Genomic DNA, 25,980 nt, shown 5'->3' with positions numbered 1-25,980 from the left:
TTTGGGCCGTGACATAAATATTGAAAAATGATTTCATCAATAAAATAGTTCCCATCATACTAAAACCCTAAAACCAAAAGAAAAAAAGGAGAAAAGTATATTCTTGTCTTGACTCAAGGAAAAAAAATAGGTCAATAAAATTTATTTGTACGGTCAACACTCAATATGTTCACTAGCCAATAGAGGATACTGCACTAGAGCGCTCCACGTTAAAGCTTCAAACAAAAAATCTACCAAAAAGGTCAAGAGGTCCACTATAAATGCCGCCTTTTACACAACATCTTTTTATTTCTTATATCACCTCTTCGTTATGTCGGAAGAAGAAAATCCACAAACAAGTCTAGAGTTTTACTTATAAATACCGCCTTTTCTACAACATTCGCTTATTTCTGGTATATCTTCTTCGTTATCTCCGAACAACAAAATCCTCAAAAAATACTACCCGAATAGATAATCCAATGGCTACACCTTGTTATCGGATGAAAGAAAAAGCTCGTGTGATGCTTGTTGATCACAACAAGGAGTTCGATACTGAGATGGTTGAGTTGCTAAAGTCGTGTGAATATAAAGGTAAAAATGATGAAATCTACGAAAATATATATATATATATATATATATATATATATATATATATATATATATATAGAAGTCATCGCCTTTGTTTCTTTGATATAATTAAATTTTGTGTTATTTCCCTTTTTTTAGAGATTTAATTGATGATGCTTGAGATCTCGTTTTTTACTTTTACATCGATCTCTTTTTAGACATTTATCTTCTAAATCCTGGATTTATTTTCCTTGTTGTCATAACACTATTTCTATGCTTGTTTTTGTTGTTTTACTAGTTAATAAATGAGTTTTTTGTGGTTATAAAGAATAAAATTAGATTTTATATTTTTGATTTTTTCTATAAGCACGTCACACACTCGATTAGCTTCCTTCATAGAGATGTATATGATTTCAAATGGGGTGATTGTTTTGTCTTAATCTCTGTATCATTTCAATTTTATTGGATATCCCTGAAGGGACATAATTTTATTAGTTAATCATTTTATTTATTTAATCAACTACATATATGTTTTACACTTGGTCTTGTTGTAGAAAAAAGTGTTAAATTATTTTTCGCCAGAGTCACACAAAGTTGGAGGAGAAAATTAAATCCCTCAAAAATGATCTTTGAAGGCGTGGATCTTTGATTTTTCCAAATCTATCTATCACTTTATTAAAAAAAAATAGATTGCCTAGGTGGTGGAGGCACGGAATTAGGGCAACGAGAGGGAAGAGAAAGAGCAAGAGGACTTGATAAGAATCGATCTGTCTATCATATTATTGACCTTGAAATAATTTTCTTTTGTCTTTTATTGGATGTAGACAAAAAATTACGGAGACCTATTTTCATGAAAAAAATATTTTCCTTTTTCTTTTTTAGTGAAAAGTTGCCCTCCTTCCATTTGAATTCATATGCATGGTGCCAATGTGACTTTTGGATGTGTTAAGCGAATAAGAATCAGCCTTTTAAGAAAGAAAAAAGAAAAAAAATAAGCGGTGCCAATGTTTTTTTTCTTTTTTCTTTTTCCCTCTTAAATTCATGAAGCTTTTTTTTTTTTGTAATTCAACAAAATGCATCTTTAAAGAAGTTTATATCAATTTTTTAAATATACACATTTTAATTAATCCTTTTGACTGTGCACGCGCTTTGAATTTTAAAATATTTTTTATTAATTCTTTTTTCTTAATTTGAAAGAAACAAATTTGGATCTACTTTAATGGGTGCTTGCCAAATATTATTTTTCGTTTGGTTCAACCTTAATGGTCATTCAATCACTTCCTCTACTTTAATTTGTGAGGATATTAAAGAATTTTCATCATATTTTTTTTAAAAAAAAAAAAAAAAAAAAAGAAGAAGTAAATGCTACTATTATTATCTCACCCGAAAACTAGCATAAAGTGTGGATTCTCTTAAACTATCTTACCCCGCAAAGAAAAAGGTATATAACTGACAATTTTGATAAATTTTTAGGTATTTCTTTGACATCTTTTCCCTAGTTATTTTGCTTGGTTTCTCCATTGCTTTGTTTGTATTCATTATTTGTTCCCTATCCAAGGTGGTTATTGTTTGGACATTAGTTGATTGCTAGCTACTTTTGCATGTACCATACAATACACATGTATAGAGCAAGTACTATTTTATTCATAAAAAAGTAATTAATTAACAATATGACATAAACTTTAATTTGCATGGCATGATAAAGAACTAATATAGTTAAATCTAACAGAGAGAATAGGTAAAAATACTCTCTCGTGCTCTCGGCGTAGTTTTGTCACAATCCAAAATTCAAAAGTCGTGATGGAACCTACCCCCACCTGGTAGGTGAACCAACAACGACCAATTAAAAACCAATTCAGTCAGTTAATTAAGCAGAAAAGTAAAGTGATAACATGAGAGAAGTTAAAGTCAAGTCTTTTACTCAACAAAAGTGCGGAAAGTACAGAATACCACCCGGTGTCATGTGCATAAGAACTACTAAGAATATTAGTACAAGTCTGAATCGACAAAATACACTGTCCAAACTATAAAAAAGACAGAAATATATAAAGGTAGAAGGAGACTAGCACTGTAAATCATCATGACAGCTCACCACTAGATCTCCTGAATGAACAGCCTCGGACTTAGATGGCTCGGCTAACTCCACTAGTGCTCGGGTCTAAGTCTGCACCAAAATTTGTGCAGCAAGGGTAGTATGAGTACATGAAACACGTGTACTCAGTAAATCTCATAGATCGACAACACTGAAGTAGTGATGAGGTTTATTAAGAAAAATTCTTGTTTTAGCAGTAACCTGATTACCTTAACACAATTTCCGTTCAATTAAAAGAATCAAAGATAAGCCAAAGTACCAAGAAGAACCAGATAATTAGACAATCAGATAATCAATGAAGCCAAATAGGAAAAATGCAAAGCAATATTCCATTGGTATACATATGTACTTCCATGAGGGTGTCTGGGAGTCGTGACCAATGGGGGACTCCCGTGTTCCATACACTGCCAAAACCATTTCCCCTCGGGCATACCCAACCCACCAGAACCATTTCCCCTTGACATACACAATCCGCCGGAACCATTTCTCTACCGCAACCAGCCTTTTCAAAGAAAATTAACTTCACTTTAACCTGAATACGATCCATGAAGATCACATCGAGCCATAACCTTGTGAAACTTCACCATGAATGAATATGAAGGATCACATAAAGTATGAATATCAAGTGCAAATCATCTATAATGATGTACCATTTAGAATCACATAAAACAACTCGATTATTACAAGTATACAGGACTTAGTAGAGTGATATATGCACATAAACAGTTAAATCAAGACAATTATCTATCGCCTAATGCCCACATGCTTCAACATCCTTGGTTTACAACCATCACTACTGTATCTAAGCACATTACTCATAACTTGGCACTAGTACCCGTATTAGTGTTCGTCATACCACAAATACGTGACACCCCTCCCCCTTTCGCCCTAAAACCTTAATGTAGCTTAGATTCGTGTGAAACTCATAGATTTGAGTTTAAAATCATACCTTGATGATGTATCATGATTATCCATTGATTTCTCTCTCAAAAGTCATGATTAATTTCTCTCTCAAAAGTCATGTTTTGATGTCCAAGAGTGCTCCCAATGAGCTTTTCGAATTAGATTTCGTTTATATTACAACAAGCACGCATCTGGTATTTTTAGAATTGTTCCACCAGAAAAATCTACAACATTAATTTGCACTAAAAATACCATAACTCTCTCATACGACCTCCATATTCAATGATCCTTATTGCTGCCAGTCCATAATAACGACACGGTCCTAATCGTTCAGTCGAAACTCAATTTCGGGCTCTTTTGCCCAATCAAATAACGTTTTCGTCTATTAAAGATTTAATTCATGTTTCGTGATAAAAACTCAAGTGCGAATTATTAGAAAAAGACCATACATTTCAGATCAGCACTATAAATCATTTTCAAACTTTCGGAAGTCTCGAAATAAATTTCAATCTCTAGAACAAAAACAGACCTTTGAGTCGTTACACTTATGCTTAAAACAAGGCTAAAGCACCAACTCATTCAAAACCCCTCCATAACTCACGCATATCTAAACAAAACTTGCGGACAAGTCCAACATCATCATACAAACCTGTTCGAACTTTTAAATCACCAATCAGAGCTCGTTAGGTCCACTATCTAACCGTGGTCGACTCTTAACTTTCAATTCTACTAGAATGCAATTCGAGCGTCTGAATCAATATCTATCCTTCAGGGTTGGTCCTAGCTACCCAAAAAAGTCATAGATCACCATCGAGATCTGTAGAAATTTTCAAACCCTAATTCCGAGGTTGTTTACCTAGGTTGACTTCGGTTAACTCTAATTTTTTTCTCAAAACTTTTACTTTTTTGTTTCCTTTTCTGTTACTGGTCCTATTGCCTTGGAAACCATTTCAACTGTCCTCGCAAGTCATACTATGTATGTTGAACCTACAAGAAGTTTCATTTGGGAAAATAGGTCCTCAATGCTCAAAATGACCAATCGGTTTGTTAGAAGTTTAGCTTAACCTGCGCTGGAGTGACAGGAATGGCTAGAGAATGGAAACAAGGTTGTGGACAGCCTAGAAAAGCACCAGTGGACATGGTTGAAAGCACTTTAGGTATTCGACTGACCTCAGCAGGATCGAAGGTCCAACTTACCCAATGGTTTCACTACTAGAAGTGAGCCCCACTGAGATGAGTGTGAGTCTTCTTGACTGACCCCCAGACCAACACCTTGCGCCAATGAAAAGTCTATATCTGAGCTCTCCTCTTGCTCTTGATCAACCCAACAACTCGACATCACCAATTCTTGAGAAATCCAACGTAACAGTACCTCCAGCTACAGTAAACAATGTAACAAAGGCCTCCTTCTATGGAAGAATTTGTATGCCCTATTGAACCAGTGCAAACCAAGCTCCTTGGACCACCTTGTTCCAATGCAATAGATCTGATGTGAATGTTATAACACTATCGTACACCCCCCTGTTACACCCCGTACCTTCGGAGAAGCACTTGTTAAATTTGACCGTAAGTATGTCGAGCTGTGGCTAGGTGAAACAACTTTGGATTACGAGGAACGAAGCATTATTAAGTATATTGTTTAAGTAAAGAATGAATTATGATCTTGTAAGTCGTAACCGTGAAGGACAACCTTGTCATCAAAGGACATGACCAATATAAAGCATGATTAATGACAAATATCATGTATGGAGAGTTTCGGAAGACTTCGGGACCAAGCAACTCGAAGAAAATAAGTCTGTCAAAAATTTGGAAAAAAAAAAGTTGGCAGAATTTTGGGTCAACTTTGGAGGGGTATATCTCTAGGTATATTAGGAGTTTTAAGGAGTTTCAAAAGCCTAAAATGAAATTCATCAAGTCTAGTTTCCAATGCAATAAACCGCTCATCGATACAACATTGGAGTAGAAAATTATGGACGTTACAAGTTAGGTTGACAGAGTAAAAATGCGTGCTATAGTAAGTAACTGCTACAGTACCCGAACCGACTTTGGTATCGTATAAAAGGGGTTTTACCCCTCATTTTTCATCCAAAAACACTTCTCCAAACCTCCCAAAAATTCTGGAACCTTCCCCAACCTTCATCCACTAAACTTTAGCCCAAAATTAAGTATAATCTTCAAATTTAAGTCCCAACAGCGTATAGTTGTGATTATAAAATCGTATAGTGACTAGCTTTGGCTCAAGTTCAAGGGGGAAAATGAAGATATCGCAATATGAACGGGAGTAAGGTATGAATCTCTTCTTATTAATGTTAGTTTTAGTTTATTTACGGATATAAAATTGTTAAATAGTCGTATAACGGGTTGGTTAGTTGTGGAACTTGGAAAACATCGTGTGGGATGTTTATGGAACATGATGGTGTTGTAAATGATGTTGTTGATGTTGGTATTGTTGTTGTTGTTGTTGGTTGTTGAATTAGGATTTCGGGCTAGGCATATAAACAGGGGAGATGCTGCCCAAATTTCGGCAGATTTTAAGGAGATTGAATTTGAAGGCTTAGGATAAGTATATAACAATGGGCCTAACCACAGTATGAATGGTCTTATATATAGATTGCGAGACCGAAAATAGGTAGGAAAGCTGAGACGTGAATTTTCAGGTATGTTAAGGTTAAACCTTTCTTTCAAAAGACATGATTCCTATGTTTTGATTCCATACATGACATCCATAATATTTTTACTCCTAGAAATGCCAGAAGCCTATAATTCTGAAGATTCTTATGATGACTCCAATCCTAGAGATTTTCGAAGTCTAAGTTTCTAGATGATTTCATGACATGACTGAGCGTGCTAGATAATCCTGGATTATATTTAGGATATGTGGCCTCAGCTTATGTCTGAGCGTGCTACATAATTCTTGATTACATTCAGGATATGTGGCCTCAGCTTATGTCTGAGCGTGCTACATAATTCTTGATTATATTCAGGATATGTGGCCTCAGCTTATGTTATGGATCATTCAAAGTGAGACATGATAGTGGTGATGATTATGGTAGTGATGAAGATCCTTATTATCTGAACGAACCCAGCAAACGGATTCCAAAAACTCTATTCCTAGATAGTGTAGGGATATTCGTATCCTTGACCTCTTGAGTCCTGACGGGGCATCCATAAGTTGTACGATTTCATAACGATGTCTAATTCCCGAAGGGGACATCCATAAGGTTTCCTCATTCCTATGCATTTTACATTTGATTTTTGAGTCTCGAAGGAGACAAATGAAAAGGGGAAGGAGTTCCCATTTTTTAAGAAAAGGGAAGAAGTTCCCGTTTTGAATTAAAGTTGTACCGAAGGGAGTCTTTCGATGGTTTCCAAAGCTTTTCATGCACTTGCATATTTACATACATGCACGACATCATTTCATGGGGAAGGGGAAAAGGGCTAAGGCGTTATATATATATATATATATATATATATATGATGCCCGAAGGCGTACGCATTATATTTATACTCATGCCATTATGCTATTATGCCCGAAGGGGCTACAAGCAGGTCGAAGGCATGCATTATGTATATTTATACTCATGATGCATTAAAAGTTCATATGCATGTACATTATTCGCGAGATGTTGGTTACAGTTCGAATAGTGCCGTTACGTGTTCATATGCATTTTTTATTATTCGAGTCGAAATATATTGTTTCGGTTTTTCATGTTTTTACGCCCTTACATACTCAGTACATTATTTGTACTGACATCCCTTTTCCAGGGGGCGCTGTGTTTCATGCCACACAAGTGCGGATGAGTTGTTTTGCTTAGAGGACACTCGAAGTTCGTATAGGATGTTCCCGGATTATCGTATACGAGGTAAATTCGGTTTTGTAAACTCCACTTCTATTCGCATAGTATTGCCGAGGTCGAGGATACTTACATATGTATATATATACGTGTCATATGAATTATGGGTACATCGGGGCCCTGTCCCGACCTATGTTATGGTGTCTTGGTTCATGTTAGAGACGTTGCAGACAGTGTCCCGTGGATAGGGCGTCGAGATATCGACAGTTGTGTAAAGCGGCCATGCAGGTCGACGTGTTCATATGCATTGTTTTAAAGATTTTATTGTGACCAAAAGTTTTCTTTGAATTAACGATAAGGGAGAAGTCCCTGACTTGGTGAAAGAGTTTTATTAGGAGGTTTTTCATGTTTTACTTAACGGAAGCGTCATTTCATAATTTAAAGGTTCACATAAGATTCCAACTTATGAATAGAATTGTAGTATGGCACTCAGCCGAGTAGGGTCTTGGGTGTCAGTCACGGCCCTCCGATTTGGGTCGTGACACCCCCGAATTATTGATGGAAAATGTGTTGTCCAAATTGAAAAACTTGATTTCGACAAGGATGTGGATAAGTAGAATTGTGCATTAATTGCATACATCATTAGAGCTAAACCTTGATATAATGTTATGAGAAGGTTCATTGATCAAAATTAGACATCTATTGCAGACCCTGACCTCTTCTTACATCAGGAAAGTTACTTTATAATTAAAGTCCAATCACTGATTGATAAAAATGAAATTATCTATTCTGGTCCTTATTGCAAAACAATAGGCCTATCTTATGGAGGTAATTGTAATTCTTTGATTACATTCGGATATGTGGCCTCGATTTCATTTCTATGTTATGGATCTTCGTTGAATTCCCAACTGAGATACCATTATGGGTAGTCTTCCCCAGCTTACCTATGAGTTGTTGGGGTGCGGAGTAACTCAATAGAGTAACTAGTGTTGTGCGAGAGTCAATCTTTGCTAATTAATGTACCACAAAAAAGACAAGGATCTCTAATATTGCTTATAGAAGTTAACATCACTATTGTCTTACCAACTGAGATCACTTTTTTAGAGCCTAATGTCCCGACAGATTCCAACATGGATTATGATTGGAAACCAAAAGTTTTCTTTGAATTAACGAGTTACGTGATCGTAGTTTGGTTGTTGGTCACAAGCACCCCCTAAGAAACCTGGGAATCAACATGAGCCACATGCCAAAATGTAGGTTATAAAAAAGCCAGAACAAGAATGGAAATCTAAAGGACCTATTGCTATTGACGTTCAAAACAATAGGCCTATCTTGTGAGGTAATTGACAATTTCATTTCTTGAAGCCTCCAACAAGACTCAATTGTTACAAGTATTGACATTCTAATTAATGTACCACAAAAAAGACAAGGATCTCTATTGCTTACTTGTCTTACCAAGCGAGATCCCCACCAACCTATTGATATATAGTAACTTGTGTCTTAGCCTCCTAAAGCTAGAACCAAGTCCCCGCCAAGAGCTACTACTTCTTTGGTTAGCACAACATGTTTCTGGTAAACTTGCCTCGGCTAGCATTGAGTTTAATTTGAGCAACCTCTCAGTTTTGACCACTACCTCAACTAGGAATAGTTCTGGTGCTTTAATAGAGAGAACCAGTGAACCAACCCACCTCTACCTGATAAAAGAGGGAAGTCTCAACTCCTCCACTGAATTGGTTGTTTTGGAACATCAGAGGTGTCAATAAGAGGTACAAATAGAAGGAACTCGAGGGTACCTCAAGAATAAACACACTAAGCTGACAGGGCTTATTGAAACAAAAGTGAAGGATCACAATTTTAATAGAGTGCTAAACAATTTTGCTCTTGGATGGTCCTCAATTTACAACTATCATCAAGTTGTAAATGGAAAGGCTTAGGTGATTTGGGATCCTACATGGTACTTAGTAACACTGCTCAAAGCTGGTATCCAGTTCATACATGTCAACATCAGAGACATGCCAAGGAAAATTGATTGCCTCCTCATTGTGATTTATTGTTTTGATGTTACAGGACAAATAAAAGCTTTGTGGGTGCCTTCTTGGACATTTCCAATGGGATAGTGTAACCTTGGCTAGTATGTGAAGATTTTCATGACATGCTCCTTCCACAAGACAGACTTAGAGATAATCTTGTTAGCTACACTAGGATACAAGACTTCTCCATAACTTACTGCTCAATGAATTGCCATAGAAGAGGGACTACTATACATGGAGTAATAAGCAGCATGGTGATAACAAATTATGTAGTAGGACGGATAGGGCTTTTGGGAATGGAGCATGTCACTGTAGATTATGATCTACCCCATATCTCTGACCATATACCTATGATCCTTACTTTGTCAACTGGACTTATAACTGGAAAGGTCTCCTTTAGTTTTTTCAACATTTGGATGGATCATGATCAATTCTATCATGTTGTTGAGAAAATTTGGAAACAGAACTTCTTTGGAAGTAAAATGGATTTCAGTTGGAAGAAGCCATACTTGAAAAATCTCGATAATAAAAAATTCAAAGGGTTAACTCAATAAATTCATGCAGCTAGGACTGCTTTGCTTAAAGTGCAAGAAAAGATTATTTCCCACTGTATTGATGCACTTCTAGATTAGGAAAGATAGTTACTTCAATGCCTTGAAAATGGTCCCTACTGGAGGAGAATACCCCCAAGTAGAAATGAAGAGCCTCCTTGATCAGATTAGAAGATTCAAACTCCAAATACTACATCAGTGATGAAAGAAAAAGGCCAAAGGAAGATGACAGTTGAACTCACATCTCTGGATGGGGTCAAACTTGTTACCTAAAATGACATCAAAGGAGAGTTTCTTAAGTTTTATCAAAGCCTTAAAGGATCAGCTAATCCATTCTTACCTGCTGTCAATAAGCTAATTATGAGTAATGGGCCTACACTATATCATTAACAAAGAGTTGATCTTTGTGCATCAGTGACTGACCAGGAGATTTATGATGGTTTAAAAGCTATTGGAGATGATACATCTCCTGGCATTGATGACATAATGTTAAGTTCTTTAAGAAGACTTGGCCCATCTTCAAAGAAGAGCTTATTGAGGTCGTGAAACGGTTTAAATGCTATTAGAGATGATAAATCTGCTGGTATTAATGATATAATGCCAAGTTCTTTAAAAAGACTTGGCACATCATCAAAGGAAAGGTTATTGAGGTTGTGAAAGACTTTTTTTGCTACTTCCATACTGGCTAAATCCATCAACTACATAACAATCACATTGGTTCCAAAAGTCTCTTCTCCCGTCATAATGAAAGACTTTAGACCAATTGCTTGTTACACTGTCCTATGTAAATTGATTGCTAAGGTACTGACTGTTAGGTTGGAGAAGGTCATGACTACCATTATTTGTAAAACAATCTAGATTTATCCCTTGTAGGAGGATTGCTGACAATATCATCCTAGCTCAAGAATTGGTGAAAGCTTATACCAAGAAGAACACCTCTGACAAATGCAGGACTAGATTGTTCTCCAGAAGGCATATGACTCTGTAGAGTGGCCATTCTTGGAACAAGTAATGCTGGGTTAGGCTTCCCTTATAGACTCACTTAATGGATAGTGTAATATGTTTAAACTGTCAGTTATACTATCCTACTTAATGGGGAGTCCACTCAACCATTTAATGTTGCTAAGGTACTTAGACAAGGTGATTTTGTTTCACCTTTATTTTTTCAAATTAGCATGGAATACCTCAACAGAGTCTAAATGGCTTGAGATTGTGAAGGAGTTCAAATATCACCCTAGATGTGCTAAGCTAGACATGAGACATTTATGCTTTGCAGATGACTTATTGTTGTTTGCTACATGAGATTTTCAATCTACCACTGCCTTGCATGAATGACCCTCCTATTTTCTAAAGCTTCTGGTTTATTGTTTAATATGAGGAAGAGTTTTGTGTATTATTGTGGTGTCCCTCCCGGTGAAAGAACTGCGATCTTGCAACACTTGGGATTCGCGGCTGGTGAACTACCATTTAAGTATCTATGTATCCCTCTCTCAACTAAGAAGATCTCACTATTACAATGGAAACCTCTTATTGAGAATATTAATGCAAGGATTCCATCTTGGACGGTAAAAAAACTCTCCTATGCTGGAAGAGTTAAGCTTGTGCAATCAGTGTTATTTGACATTCAACCCTATTAGACTCAACTTCACTCTCCCTGCTAAATTATTAAAAGTTATAGATTACTATTACAGGAGATATATGTGGACTGGTATGAACACTATCACCAGAAAGGCTCTCATAGCTTGGGACAGAGTATGCTTACACATCTCAATGCGAGGACTCAACTTGATCAACCTAAAACTCTGGAATCAAGTTGATATAGCCAAGAACTGTTGGGATACGGACAACACACAAGATAAGTTATGGATCAACACTTATTATATAAAAGGTAGATCACCAAATGAGATCCCTATACCACAAAATGCATCTTGGATGGTTAGACAAGTCATTTCTAGCAGGGATGCTATAGCACTATTCTATTGCCTTATATCTGCAGCCAGACAGTTATACCTACTACTAATCCCTGAAGAGCCTAGTGTACCTTGGAAGACTTTGATGTTAAACTATGAAGCAAGACCAAAGGCCAAATTCACCATTTGGTAGAACTTTCACGGGAGATTATTGACTGGATATACTACTCAAATGAGGTGTGAAAGTTCCTACTACATGTGCTCTTCGCCATACACATGATTAGACCAGAGAGGACCTCTTCCTATATTGTCCTGTGTCCAAGACAATTTGGGACAAATACACACATGCATACAAAGAGATGTGTTAACAACCAATTCGTATGACCAGTACATATCTTGGCAATCCTACATTCAAAGGGTAGGTCACTAAAGTCTAAGAACTTCAAACTCGTCTTTATTGAATGTACTCATGCACTTGTGTGAAAAAAAACCAGATCAATTGATAGCATCACCAGAAAAATTGCGTACTTCGATTTCTATTGGAGCCAAACCTGGAATTAGATTCCTCCGTCAAGCCTTTTTGTTTAGATAGTGGCAGTTTATTTTCCAATTTTGTCTCTTTATTTCTGTGTCTTTAAGCTCTTTTTCTAAGAAACTGTAAAGATAGCTAGTTGTCACGGCCAAAAGACACAACATGTGATGGCACCTATGTCCCAACAAATAGGTAAGCCAACCCAAAAATTTATCGCTTTAATTAAGTTAAATAAGTGGAAAGTAAAGAGGAAAAGTGAATTATTCAAATAATAAGTCATTTATAATAAGAAAATAGGGAAATAACCGAAACAACTCAAGATTGTTGTCATAACTCCAACAAACACTACAAACACAATACAAGTCAGAGATATGCTAATACATTGTCTGAATACAAAAGAAAAGATAGTAATAATAAAAGGATAGAGGGATAAGGGTTCTGCGGAACAACCAGTCAGCTCGCCACGATCTCCTAGATATCACTATCTCAGACTCAAACAGCTCTCGATGTTCACTGGAGTTGAAGATGTACCACAAAGAGTGAAACACGCGTAGTATGAGTATGGAAAGCACATGTACTCAATATATCTCATAAATCTATAGAGAAAGAAGTAGTGACAAAGTAATATAAAAAAGTCTCTTTTACCCTTACTAGTTTACCTTACTCCAAAACCGACCCATCAATGAGTCGAAGGAAAACCATGTACCAAGTAAAGTCAAATAAAAAGGTAATCAGGTAATAAGAGACACAACTTATCAAATAATCAAGTAAAGGGATAAAATGATATGATGCAATGCAATGCAAAATGCTCCCGGTATACACACAGAGCTCCACAAGACTATACAGGACCTGTGACCATGGGGGACCGTTAGGTCCATATATCGCCCGAAATTCCAGCTCTTCCAGATCATCAGGCACCTAACCTTTCAGGCTAAAATATCATGTAAACGACCTTATGAGGCTAATATATCATTCAAGCGACCATTTGAGCCCAATCCAGTGCGTATGCATGATAAATCACATGTGAATATGAATACCACATAATTCCGAACATAATAGTCGACTGATTCAATAAATTCAACAACTTGATTATCACAAGTGTACGAGATTTCTTAGAATGACGAATACAACTAAAAACTCAAGTTAAGAAACTAGCACATAACAGCTAATGCTCACACGCTTTGGAATTCTTGGGTTACAATCCATAACAACACAATCACATTATTACCCATAAAATGGCATCTGTACTCGTACCAATGCTCGTCACATCATGAATATGAGACCCCGTCTTTCACTCTTACCCCTATCACTAAGCTTATTTATTATCTTTTGTCAAAAACATCCCTCAAGCAAAGTCAAGAAGTCTTAACATAACTCAAACGTCGAGCAAATGTGTCACGAACATCAAGATATCTCCTTTCCCTTCCTCAAAGCATCAAATCATTCCCAATCTATCAAATATGTGTCGTACGTAAGGAAACGAGTCCGTAGACACCCATATTGCTATACTTATAATTCGGGCCCAAAAATCACCCAAAAAGTCAAACCTGAGCCTCCAAGGGCAAAAATGGAATTTTATTTCAAAATCACTTTACTCATGACATTAATAGTCTAAATCCAGAAAAACATCCAAAACTATCCACAAATCTACATCTAATTTTATGAAATTCATAATCTTAACTTTAGGGCTAAGACCCTCATAACCCGATGTTGACTGTGGACAACTCTACTCCTTAAACTTAGCTACTTTCTCAACTAAAGGTCCAAATCACTCCTGAGCCTCTCAAGATCTGTACCGACCCCTTGACTAAATCATAAATCACGTTCTACACCTCATGAAATCAACAAAACTCTGATATGGTTCCATTAACCCCCGATATTGACTTTGGTCAAACTTTCTCATCGCCTTAACTTAAAAACTTCCAATTTTGCTAATTCTGATCGGATATTCATCCGATTTTGTCAGGAATCACGAACATATCCCCACAAGTCATAAGTACCATAATAATGCAACGGGAAAAGTAATTCGGAAAAAAGAGTTAAAAAGTTCAAAACGACCAAGCGGGTCGTTACACTTCTTGAGTTTATAGCTAAGTTCTGGTGCTTGTACTAACACCATTAGCGATTAATGGAAACTGTTAGTTACCAAACAAAAATCGACAGAAAAAGGAAGGGTTCTTTTAATCCTTTGTCTACTTTTAGAAAGCTTCTAAAACTCAAAGTCAATGGCTAAGTAATAGGTTAGAGTTTCATTTTAGACACTAAAGACAGAAAATACACCCGCATCATAATCCATAAGTACTAAGTATTATATTAGGTGACACCTTTTTTTGAATATATTTTATTGATTTGGGGCTCAGTATTCTATTAAGAATTATGTTTCTTTAGTCGACTTACTATCATATAATTGTTGTACTTTTATTTTCATACTTAAGATTACGGGATTAAATTAAATTATGATATAATAATGTATGAGACATGTAATGCCACGTGGATTTCATATAATTTTCTTTCATATTCTATTAGATTAGTGACTTAAAAAATCATTACTAGGACAATAGATAACTCAAATGAGAATAATTAAAATTTGTTGATAAATCCATCCTCTTTGATAAATCTTGTAAACTTATTAGTTGTGTATTCATGAAATAAGATTATCTCAAAGCATTAGATCTTATTCTCTCTTGGTTTGGATAGTATCTCTATTGAGTATTTGTTTTCAACAAGTCATTTGAATAATTTGGACTAGATTCTTTAACAATATATTCTCATATGAACTTCACTATTCTATTTACTTTATCGTTAACAATACATAGCCATTTTATGTGAACCTGTCTAATATTGCACATAGTTGTGGAGCTACAAGCCTATTTACGGGTTCAAAGAAAATCTAGTAGTTTTGGTCCAGATTCTGTATTTATATTTTAAAGTTCTACTTATTATGTATATATAATTTATTCGGAACCCAGTAAGCTGTCTTTTTTTTTTTAAACTCAGAACCCATAAACTCAAAATTCTTGCTCTGTCTTTGATTAGACACATTGATTACAACATAAGTTGATTGACTTAAGAAAAGTAATTCGTTTTATAAACTAAGCTGCAACAATATAATCTGAAAAATTTATAATTGAAATTGTATATAAGAAAACATCACCCCGTCATGACAATTTTATGTATTACATATTTCCTTCCTTGTTCTTCACTTACTTTCAAATTGCATTGATGCAGTTATGATGGTTGGTGACGCTTCCACAGCCATGACAATGCTCTCCAAAGGAAAAGAAAAAGTCGATGTGATGATAATCAATGTCCATTCACCGGACCAGCTTTCCTTCCGGCTTTTGTCTCAAGCTGTGGCCTTGGCTATTGTTTCACTCCGTAAGTATTCTTCTAGTACTCCTCTACCTATGACATCTACTGTTATAGTCAGCAAAGTAAGTCATTTAATTAATACACTACAACAATATAAATAGCTACAAAGTTCATCATTAATATGTCGCTAAATAGCCCGTAGCTAAATGAATTTTTTTATAATCCATTGTTAAATAAGATTAGCGATGGATTTGTTGTTTAGCAACAAAAATTGTTCGTTGTTAATTTCTATTTCTTAGTATAAGATAAATAGTTGTTTTGTAACATTACAGTTATAATGAATAAAATTCTGTGAATATACATGAAATTGACTAGCCACATAATGCTTACAATATAATATTTATGACTTCATTGTTATAGCGGGTAAAGTCTTAATCAATACACTACAAGAAAAAAGGAATTAGCCATGGAATGTGTCACTAAATAGCCAATAGCTAACATGATTTTTTTTATCCGTCGTCAAATAGCATTAATGACAAATTTTTACTATTTAGTAAGAGAAATGGTTGTTTTGTAATAATATTATTATTACAATAGATAAAATTCAGTGAATATATGCCAAATTAACTACTCACATAATGCTTACAATATAATTATAATTCTAATGCTAGCTTCTCGAAATAATTATGCAGTTGTATGTGACGAACACAATGAATTGTTAGCAAAGAAGGCTTTAAAAGATGGAGCTTACCTTTTTCTGAAAAGACCACTTGACGAGGGAATTGTGAAATACTTGTGGCAATTTGTATATAGGGAAAAACACCAAAAGGAGAAAGCGAAAGAAGGGTCAGAAATTGGTAACACTAATGTTGGAGATGAGGAACAAGCTGGAGAAAAGAATCTTCCTAATACTATGGAACGAAGCAATAATATTCATGGGGCTGAAAACGATGTCATATCGAATGAAAAATACAAGCTGAGGAGGAAGAGAGATAGAAAAAGCATAAAAGAGACTAATGAAGGAGAAAGCCAGAGCAGTGCTAATAAGGTTGTTAGGCAAAGGGTTTGCACAAAATGGACTGTGGATCTTCATGCCAAATTCGTTGAAGCAGTGCATCAACTTGATGAAGGAAGTAAGTTTACTTAAAAATTAATTAAATTTATCCTCATTCGTTTATATGAAGCGATATGGTCAACAATAATTCACACTTATAGTCATTGTCAACTTAAGCATTGTATTTAATTACATATTCCTATAGCTTAATATAGAGATATTAAATTAAATTTACATTGTTATGGAATTAACTTGCAGGGTGTTACCCGAAAAACATTCTTGAGGTGATGAATATGCCTAGTCTTACTAGGATGCAAGTTGCAAGTCATCTTCAGGTAAATTATTAGAAAAATTAAAGTTGTAAATTATGTATCATTTGTGTATGTTTGGAACGGGGAAAGTTATTTTGGAACATTATATATTTTATAAAATTATATTTCATATTGGTTACTAGAAATTATTTTGCTTGGAAAGATTTTACATCAAACACTTGTGAGAGAAGTCATTTTTTCTACAACTATCTCAATTTTAATTTATATCAATAAACGTTTATCAGAATAAGAATTAATTCTATATCACTTTCACCAATAAATAATTAGACATTATTATCAATCTTTAGTACTCAAAAGTTTTATCACAACACTCACACATTAGAAAGGCATAGCGACAGACCTTTGTTGCATGTTTAATTACAAAAGTTATTCATTGCTAATATCTATTTTTTTGTGGTGACTATTCAATTCAATAATTTTATTATCAATCTTTAATTAATTTTATTTCAAAAGATTTTTATCATTCACCAATTGTCAAACACCAAAAATGTTTTCTTTCAAAAATGACTTTCGTTGTTTCAAATACACCTAAATCACAATGAGTTCAAATGATAAATGTATCTCCATGGTCCAACTCTCCTTTCATTTGTTTCTTCTAATACCCCTCAGAAATGTCGTAATAACAAATGGAGAGCTCCAGAAGAGCGAAAATCTATTCGTCGCCCATCAAGTAAAGGATCCTCAAGTGATTCTCTACAAAGAAGTAGCCTTAGAAAAGTTGGGACAACATCTCGTCTTCAAAAGAATGTTTCAAATATGCAACAACAACAACACCGTAACCCAAATCAAACCCAAAGAGCCAAAGAGTTCTCATTTTCATCACTTAATACCAACAACATTTTTGCTAGAGGAGAGAGTTCAACTCAACAGCAGCTTATCATCGTCGAAAACTTCAAGTTCAACCCCACTACCTTAGCATTGGAAACCCATTCAATAACTCATTTTTGTCGACCCAAAGTAATGTTGGTGGTGGACTACAACAACATGGACCATTATTTGGAATGGTGGATTCACAAGGACTAAAAGACCCAATTATTGGGAGCATTAATAATAGGCCTGGGTTGGAGCTTAACAGTGGGGATCATCATACTCACAATGGCTACAACTTAGATCTCAATGTGGCCTATGTAACAACGTATTCAGGTAGCGCAATAATGTCTGGTACACACAATGGAAATGCGGCAATTAATGAATTAGAAGCAGCAAATGCTAATTTCCAGCAATATATTGGTGAACCAAACATGTCTGATCCAACCAATATTGTCGCGACATCACAAGCGAGTGATACTAAAGGAAGTGATTCAAATGAGAGGAAAAATTATGGTGTGTATTTCGATTTCAATAATATAGATTATATCTTCCAGAACCTTGGACCTCCAGGTGCTGACCTACCTTATGAACAAGGCAATGCGTTTGATCAAGTTTAATCTGATGATCAGGTTAGTGCTTGTATCTAACTTTTCTTATCTCGCAAGATTACTCTTTATTTATTACTCCTATGTTTCATAAGATGGAAGTTATTTTTTTTTTTTAAAAAAAAAAATTGGGAAAATGACTTATATTTTTTTTGAAAAGTATAAGTTTCCAGATAAATTAATATTTTTTTGTGTTTGTTTGTTGGAGGAAAGTTATTAACAGAAAAAAAATATTTATATTAATTGATAATAATCTCAGGGTTTGTTTAGTTATCGGGATTAGAATATTAATCCCTGTATAAAATTTGGTATTACATTCATTCCATGTTTGATTATTGGTATTAGCTAAAATCATCATAATCTTTAAATCAAACTCTTTGTATTATATATCTATATAGGACACGGATTAAATTCCATTTTCCGATGTTTTGTTTGGGATTATAATCTCTAATATTCTTGTTCCAAACCAAATGACCCCTTAGCAAATTAGATAGTGTTTTGATGAAAATTGATATCCTTAAGGTAGTAGATTAGCATCCTCCCACTTCAAATTTTCTAAAATATCCTTACTATTTTTTGGCAGCTCATTAGAATGGGGGACCTTTTTGTCATTTCAACCCAAAATTCCCCAAATTCATTCCCTCTCTCTTGCATCACCCAAATCTCCCTTCACTGTACAATCATGGCATCAAAAGAGTTGAAGCTTTATGTAATTGTTCTCAATATTCACCAGAAAAAGATGGAACACAATTACACAAAATATCACTTTTTCACAAAAAAAAAATGCACATAAAATTACAAGTTCTTTTTGCTTGCTCAACGATGAAACTTTCATACTTGAACTTCAAGAACTCGATTTGGTCGCTGAAGTTTTCTTATCTCTCTTTTTCATCATTTCAACTTGTATAACGACATCTTGATGTTCAGAAACAAAAGTAGTTGTAATTTGACAATGAAATGGAATTTAGGAGAAAAAGGGAATGAAGATTCAAATCAGAAAAATAAAAGTTACTCCCTCCGTCCTAATTTAACTGTTTTACTTTCCTTTTTGGTATATCTCAAAAAAAGTGTTTCTATCTGTTTTTAGTAAGTTGATAATTCAAAAATCTTATATGGCAAGTTTATAACTACAAGATTCAAAGAACATTTTAGTATATTATATACAACTTTAATTTAGGACCACAAGATTTAAAAGCTCTTCTTTATTTCTTAAATTACGCGCCTATTAAATTAAGACACTTAAATTGGGATGGAAGGAGTAGTACATTTAGGTGAATTGGGAAATTATGCCACGAGAATTGGACCAACTCCCACAACTTCTCTCCCGGCAACAGTTAGAATTAAAAAAAAAAAAAAATCAAATAGTGCAACAAATTGATCCCTTCTTATTTCTCTTTTCCACGGATCAAGAGAATCAAAATTACCTAACCACAGAATAAGTTCTAATTAACTTTTAGTTGGACACCAAACTTGATTTGAAGGAATCTTTAATTTTTGATTGGTGTTATCTTGTTGTTGGATGTCGCTCAAGATGGGAGGGAAACGAGTTAAGAGGAAGGAAATGAATTTGTGGGATTTTCAATTAAAATGATAAAAGGTCCTCATTTTTAATGAACTGGTAAGAAAAAGTCAGGACATTTCAAGAAAAAACAAAATGGGCAGGTTGCTAACATGGTACCTTAGTATGTTAGCAAGACTCATATATGTATGTGTGTATATATATATGAAGTTAAGGTTGAGATTATTGTGAAAGAAATTTTCACCTAAGAGGGACAGAAGTCATTTTACTACATTCGGTGATTTATTTTTTTCATAGAATATCTTTTTGAAAATTCTTAACAAGTCTTCTACTTTACTTGAAAATTCTTCTTTCCTACTTTTGACAATTATTTTGTGACTTGCTCCATATAAGTTGTTGGCTTGTTCTTCTAAATCTTGTTGATAAAATTTCTGAGATAAATATGAATTAATATTCTGGTGCAAGTTTGAAAATACAGGCCTGCTTTATGATTTTGGCGTGCAAAAGTGTGTATTTTATGATAAACTTCGTATTTGCATTTATGCTTATATTCTGGTGTGGTTTTGAATTTAGATTTTACTAAAATTCTGTTGCTATTTTATTTGTATTCTGTTGTTGATATTTTGGTGCAGTGCTCTATTGAGGAGTATTTTTATGAATCAACAACTTTGAATTGTAATCTCATGGCTAAAAAGATTGATTTGCTCAGCTATGGTATCTTAATGTGATTGGTGTTTTAGTGAAATTTTCAGAGCATGAATGATAGGAGCTGAATCACAAGAAATTAATGTGTGAGCTCGGTGTCACTACTTCCTTTTTTGAGGGATACCATCCAATTTTTGAGTGCATTTGGCAATTTTTGAAACAATTCTTGCAGTCACAATTCATGTCTATCAAGAGAACAACCTCTAACATGTTCTTCTTCTTTCTTCTTCCCCTGATGTTTGGAACTCATTTTTTTCGTCACAGGTTTGAAATTCACAGCACAATGAAACAGTAAAAAATAGCATGTAAATAGAAGTAGCTTTGAAATTCACACCCGTATAATTTCATTTTACTTTTTTTGGGTGTTTAGGTTTAAAATGTCCATATTAAAGCAAATCTTATCCTTCAACTTGAGTTCAGCTTCTTTAAATGACTCACTCTTAAGTTTTCCAGGAAGTTTTTCCTTTATCTTCTGATGTAAAGCATTTTGAATTATTAGTAATAATTATTTATAGGTTCCATCAATTCTAAAAATATGTAGAGGATGATATAGCTATATGTAGTACTGTTGGATTGTAAATCTAACTCCATCTTTGGATAGTTCAGGGAAGTCAGTGTTCAATTTTCTTGATAGCTATCAATCTTTCCTCCTCTACATGTTGTGTGTGATGACCTAAATACTAATCTATTTCTTCATCTATCATTTATGCAAATAGCTACTTCTGTCTTGTATTTAGAAGTTAGACCATTTTAATAATTAGATCTGTGATTTGAAGTTTAAAATTGAGTGTAAGCTAAAAATTAGATCTTGTGGTATCAGTGGAAACCTTCTTCCATGCTTTGGGTGTAAGCTAAAAATGTTGAAATGTTACATCTATGATTAATGATGGCTAGCTAAAAATATTGTAGTGCTGAAGTTCTGATATGCAGCTAGAAATGTAGCTCTATTTATATGATGTATGGACTTTGCATATATTAGTTGAATTAGTAGTTGTAAGTGGTGTTAAAAGCTTGTGTAATTGGTACTATGATTAATGGTTGCTAGCAAGTAGTATTAGTTTTATCGTGTTCAAATATGATTGTTGGTGTAAAAGAAACGGATCAGAACTACTAGGGGTGGCTTGAGTCAGGTAGAGTAGATTAGTATAAATCTTTTTCTTCATAAAGTGTTGAAACTATTATGTCATTGATTTTTATAGTCTTATGTGCTCTATGTCACCCCTTTTATTATTAGCATTGGATTATGAGAATTTTCAAAGTGATTTTTTTTTTTTTTTAATAACAGGGACAAGGTTCTTAAACAATGGGGCGGACCAAAGAGAAGCCTGAAGTCGTGCAATGAAAGTTTTTGATCATATGTGGTATGCATATAATGGAAGTTTATGCTTAATTGAGCATATGTATATGCATACAAAACTGAAGTACTATGTACTTAGTATATATGCAGTTGACTTTCAAGTAAAGAAAGTATTTATAATGTTCGGCTTGAGAATGCTTTTGTAGTTTGTTAAATGTTATTGGATGTTTTTAATAGCTATATATTAATTTTAGAAAATTTGGTTGTCAATAGTATTTGTATCGAATGATTTAATTATTTTTGTTGTCATTTTTGTCGTAGCTAAAGGTTGTTATTCAGCAGCAGGATAAATGTTGCCACAAATGTTATAGTAGTTTTTGCGGCGACAAATGTCACTAAAAGTTTCATTTCAATGGCGACTAAGCCAATATCTGTGTTGTAAATGTTTTTTCTATTATGCTTGTTTGCCTTTTGTGGCGATAAATGTAGCTACAAATGCATGCTTATTGTGGCGACTCCCAGTGTTGTCACAATAACCTTTAGTTATGGAAGTACTACCAACGTTGTAATAGTCGCCACAAAAGGTATTTAGTGGCGACTTTTGGGCCTTCTGTAGCGACTTTTGTTGCCACAATAACGTAGATTTCTTGCAGTGATTGGCAATGCACTCACAAAAGAAGAGATAGTGAGGAATAGACTGCTTTAAGTGTTTTTTTTAGAGGAATAGACTGTTTTAAGTGTTTTTTTAAGTTGTGAGGAGATTTGATCGGGGTTTGTTGTGAGAGTGGTGAGTGGTAGGTGGTAAACACACCCAGGGTTGGTGATGTCAACTAATGGTTGGACTTTTTTGGGCTCCACTTGGATCTTTTTTTTTGGTAACTGTCTCGACTTTTCATTTTACATGTTATAGGCATATCTGCAAGGTTAGGGTTATGTATATATCCAAAGCATCTCTCTCAACCAGTTTGGTGCCCGAGGTAGTGGCCTACTGCACCTGTTCCCAAAGCTGAATAAAACATGTGTCACTTTAGCATGGGAGCTAACATTGTTTACCATGCTAGGGGCCATTTTCTAGCCCATGTTTTTCCATTTTTGAGTCTCCCGTAAACCTTGGCTTAACCTACTCCATCTGAATTTACCCTGATTAGAATGGTAAGTAAAGACCTGGGGATTTCGAAACTTACTTATGGCTGCATCGAAGGCTTTTACTTGTTGTTGGGGATTTCCAGCATCACTTGTTGCTTCTATCCTTGCTTTGTTTCCGAATATGGTTTGGTTTCCCTTTCTTCTTGGCATGATGCATGACTGTTTTCCATTCCCTCTCTTTAGGTTGTCCTGTTTCCGAGACTTGGGTTTCTAGTCAGGGAGTTTTTGGGTTGTTTTAGGGTTCTCAAACTTCTCTAATCTATGTCCTAATCTACTACAACCCTTTCATAGAAGCCCTTCACCTTCTTACAAAATAGTTTGCTTATATATTCCTATGGTAATCATCATTTTAACTGGTGATTATAGAGATACTTGGATGCAAATACGAGCATAACGCCCTCTAAGTACAGTGGATATCCACATATCCATTATTAGCAGCTTCCCAATTTTATTAGCCCGCTCATTCTAGGATTGTTTTATCATGAAATTTTGTTGGCAAATAAGGTAGCCTGATCTAAATGGTAGCGAATGAAGTGCTCGCTTCAGTCGAAGTGAAATTTGGCTCCTATTTCCTAACAGTGAGGAAGTGTCCAGCTATGAATCAAGGGCCTTCATGTAAAGCTTTCAATATGTTTTCCTCCAGTTCGAAATTAACAACGAAAAAAATCTCCCCCAAGTCAATTAGAACAAGTTTCTCGTACAGTATCCATAATTTTTGTTGTTTAGTTCTAAGGAATTAGCGGGCCACCTTTTTTCCAAAGACTTCAATAATAACGGAGTTCCTCCATTGAACATACAGCCTGAGTTTGTCTTTCATTGACTATATTATCTCATCGTCGAGGCAGACATTGTCCTGAGGGTAGAGGCGGACGCAGGATTTGAATACGGGAAGGTCCCCATCAAAGATGGATGCATGTTAGTCGAAGCGGTGTCACGCGACATCGATGCTACTTCATCGGGAAATGCTGTTAAACACGCATAAAACCAAATGTAAGGATAAATATAGATTGAATAAGAAAAATTAACGTAGCTTGCTGTGACTTGATTGTCCTAAATCTCACTTTAAAGATTGAGGTTCCCAGTTCGAAACTCACTACTTATGCACTCCCAATGAAATATATGACCCTTCTTCAGGTATATATGCCTATATATACATAATGTTTCCGAAGTTAACGGGTGCACATGCACCCCCGCCCTTCCACGTGGGTCCGCCCCTGCTGAGGGAAGAGAAGAAGAGTCTAAACTGTACATTCCGAATATGTTGTTGGCAGGGATATCGTCCTTGTCCATTCTAGATTGTAACTCGCCCAGCGGTTCCGACTGTATTCAAAGATAAAGGGAAAGGTCAGGTGTAGTAGCCTTGGGCATAGGTAGGGTTCAGGTGAGTAGGAGAGGTTGTGTTTGTTAGTCTAATTTCTCTTTTATGTATAGAGACATATGTATTCTATCTATTTACTTTAACTTTGTAGTATTTAATTTTTGTATACATTACATTTTATCTGGTTTATTAATCTATACTAATTGTTCTTCTTTTAGTAATCCATATCATGCAATAATTATTATTTGAAAAACACTATGTATTCACTACATTGATCTTCAAATAATTAGCCCTCTATATGTCACGATCCCTTTCACGGATCATGATGGCACCTGTGCTATCCTCTGATAGGCGAACCATCCCCAATTCATCAATCCTTTTGAGAGAAAGAAATGTGAAAGTTGACACAAAAAGGTATTTCATAACAATTTTTAAAATATAAATTAAGTGTGGAAGGTACTTAAGTATTACAAACCCCAAAACCTAGTCTAAACTCGTGCAAGAGCATCTAAATATTTATTACAAGTCTTGAATACTGAAAAATAACAACTATTTTAAAAAGAAAGTAAAAGACAGGAATGAGATAAAGGGAGATCCACGGTTGCTGATAGAATCTGATGGCTCACCCTGAAACTTTGACGAAAATGCCTCAGGATCAAATGCGAGGCCCAAAACTAGAACACAAATCGGTATCTGCACCCAAAAAGATGCAGCAAGTGTAGTATGAGTACAATCACTAGAACTCGTAGGCATTATAAGCCGACAACGAAGGGAAAACCTATATACAGGATATAAATATTGAAGCTAAACACTCGTCACAACAATTCAACTTAACTTCACAACTATGCCCAAAAGTAAAACATCCCAACGAGACATGTAAGCACATAACACATGAGACAGTTATAGATTGATGATTGTATGAAGGTATGAATGCAATTCAATGGCCAATATCATACCTGGTACACACACTTTAGTGGTCATTCCATCTAGTCGTGTCCCATGGAGGACTCGTGAGGTCCATATACCCCCGTCGCGTGCAACCCGATCCATATTATATATATATATATATATATATATATATATATATATATACATGTTGCGACGCGCAACCCGAGCCCAAGTATCATAACGAAGTGCAAACCTCAATATTACCTCTTTCATCACTTCTCCATCAGTATGTAAGAATGAATGCATGTGTGCAACAATATCAAGTATCATAAATGTAAAGATGGATCAGTATAAGTATATCATGGACATATCAAATACTTCCACTCAAGCACCAAAATGGATCATTCTTTCACCTTTCGTATAAATCATGGAGTGATGAGGTAAACAATATCAAATAATTTCAAATATTTATCAATTATGGCTCTCATGGCCCACATAAACAGCAATAATACCAAACCAATGGATTTGGTACTACAACCATGCCCGAAGGACCTACTATGCATTTTCCATCTCAATCACTAGGTACGATAACAACCCACACAGTTACACCTGTTATACACCGTATCTTAGAACTAA

At 35.0% G+C, this 25,980-nt stretch overlaps 1 protein-coding gene across 2 annotated transcripts; it reads left to right on the top strand.

Annotated features, from left to right (window-relative positions):
* The first annotated feature begins 230 nt into the window (after positions 1-230).
* On the top strand, positions 231-22,294 carry LOC132031354 (two-component response regulator ARR2-like). Of its 2 annotated transcripts, XM_059421287.1 has the most exons (5): positions 231-570; positions 15,587-15,736; positions 16,363-16,803; positions 16,983-18,495; positions 21,981-22,294. In XM_059421287.1, the coding sequence occupies exons 1-4, from the start codon at positions 459-461 to the stop codon at positions 17,069-17,071; spliced, it is 792 nt and encodes a 263-aa protein (XP_059277270.1). In that variant the 5' UTR covers positions 231-458; the 3' UTR covers positions 17,072-18,495; positions 21,981-22,294. The 2 variants fall into 2 exon arrangements, with proteins under 2 accessions (XP_059277270.1, XP_059277271.1); XM_059421288.1 differs by lacking the exon at positions 15,587-15,736.
* The last annotated feature ends 3,686 nt before the right edge of the window (positions 22,295-25,980 follow it).

The sequence above is a fragment of the Lycium ferocissimum genome, chromosome 9 (assembly GCF_029784015.1).
Source record: "Lycium ferocissimum isolate CSIRO_LF1 chromosome 9, AGI_CSIRO_Lferr_CH_V1, whole genome shotgun sequence".
Lineage (NCBI taxonomy): Eukaryota > Viridiplantae > Streptophyta > Magnoliopsida > Solanales > Solanaceae > Lycium > Lycium ferocissimum.
This window is presented reverse-complemented; position numbering and strand designations above follow the sequence as displayed.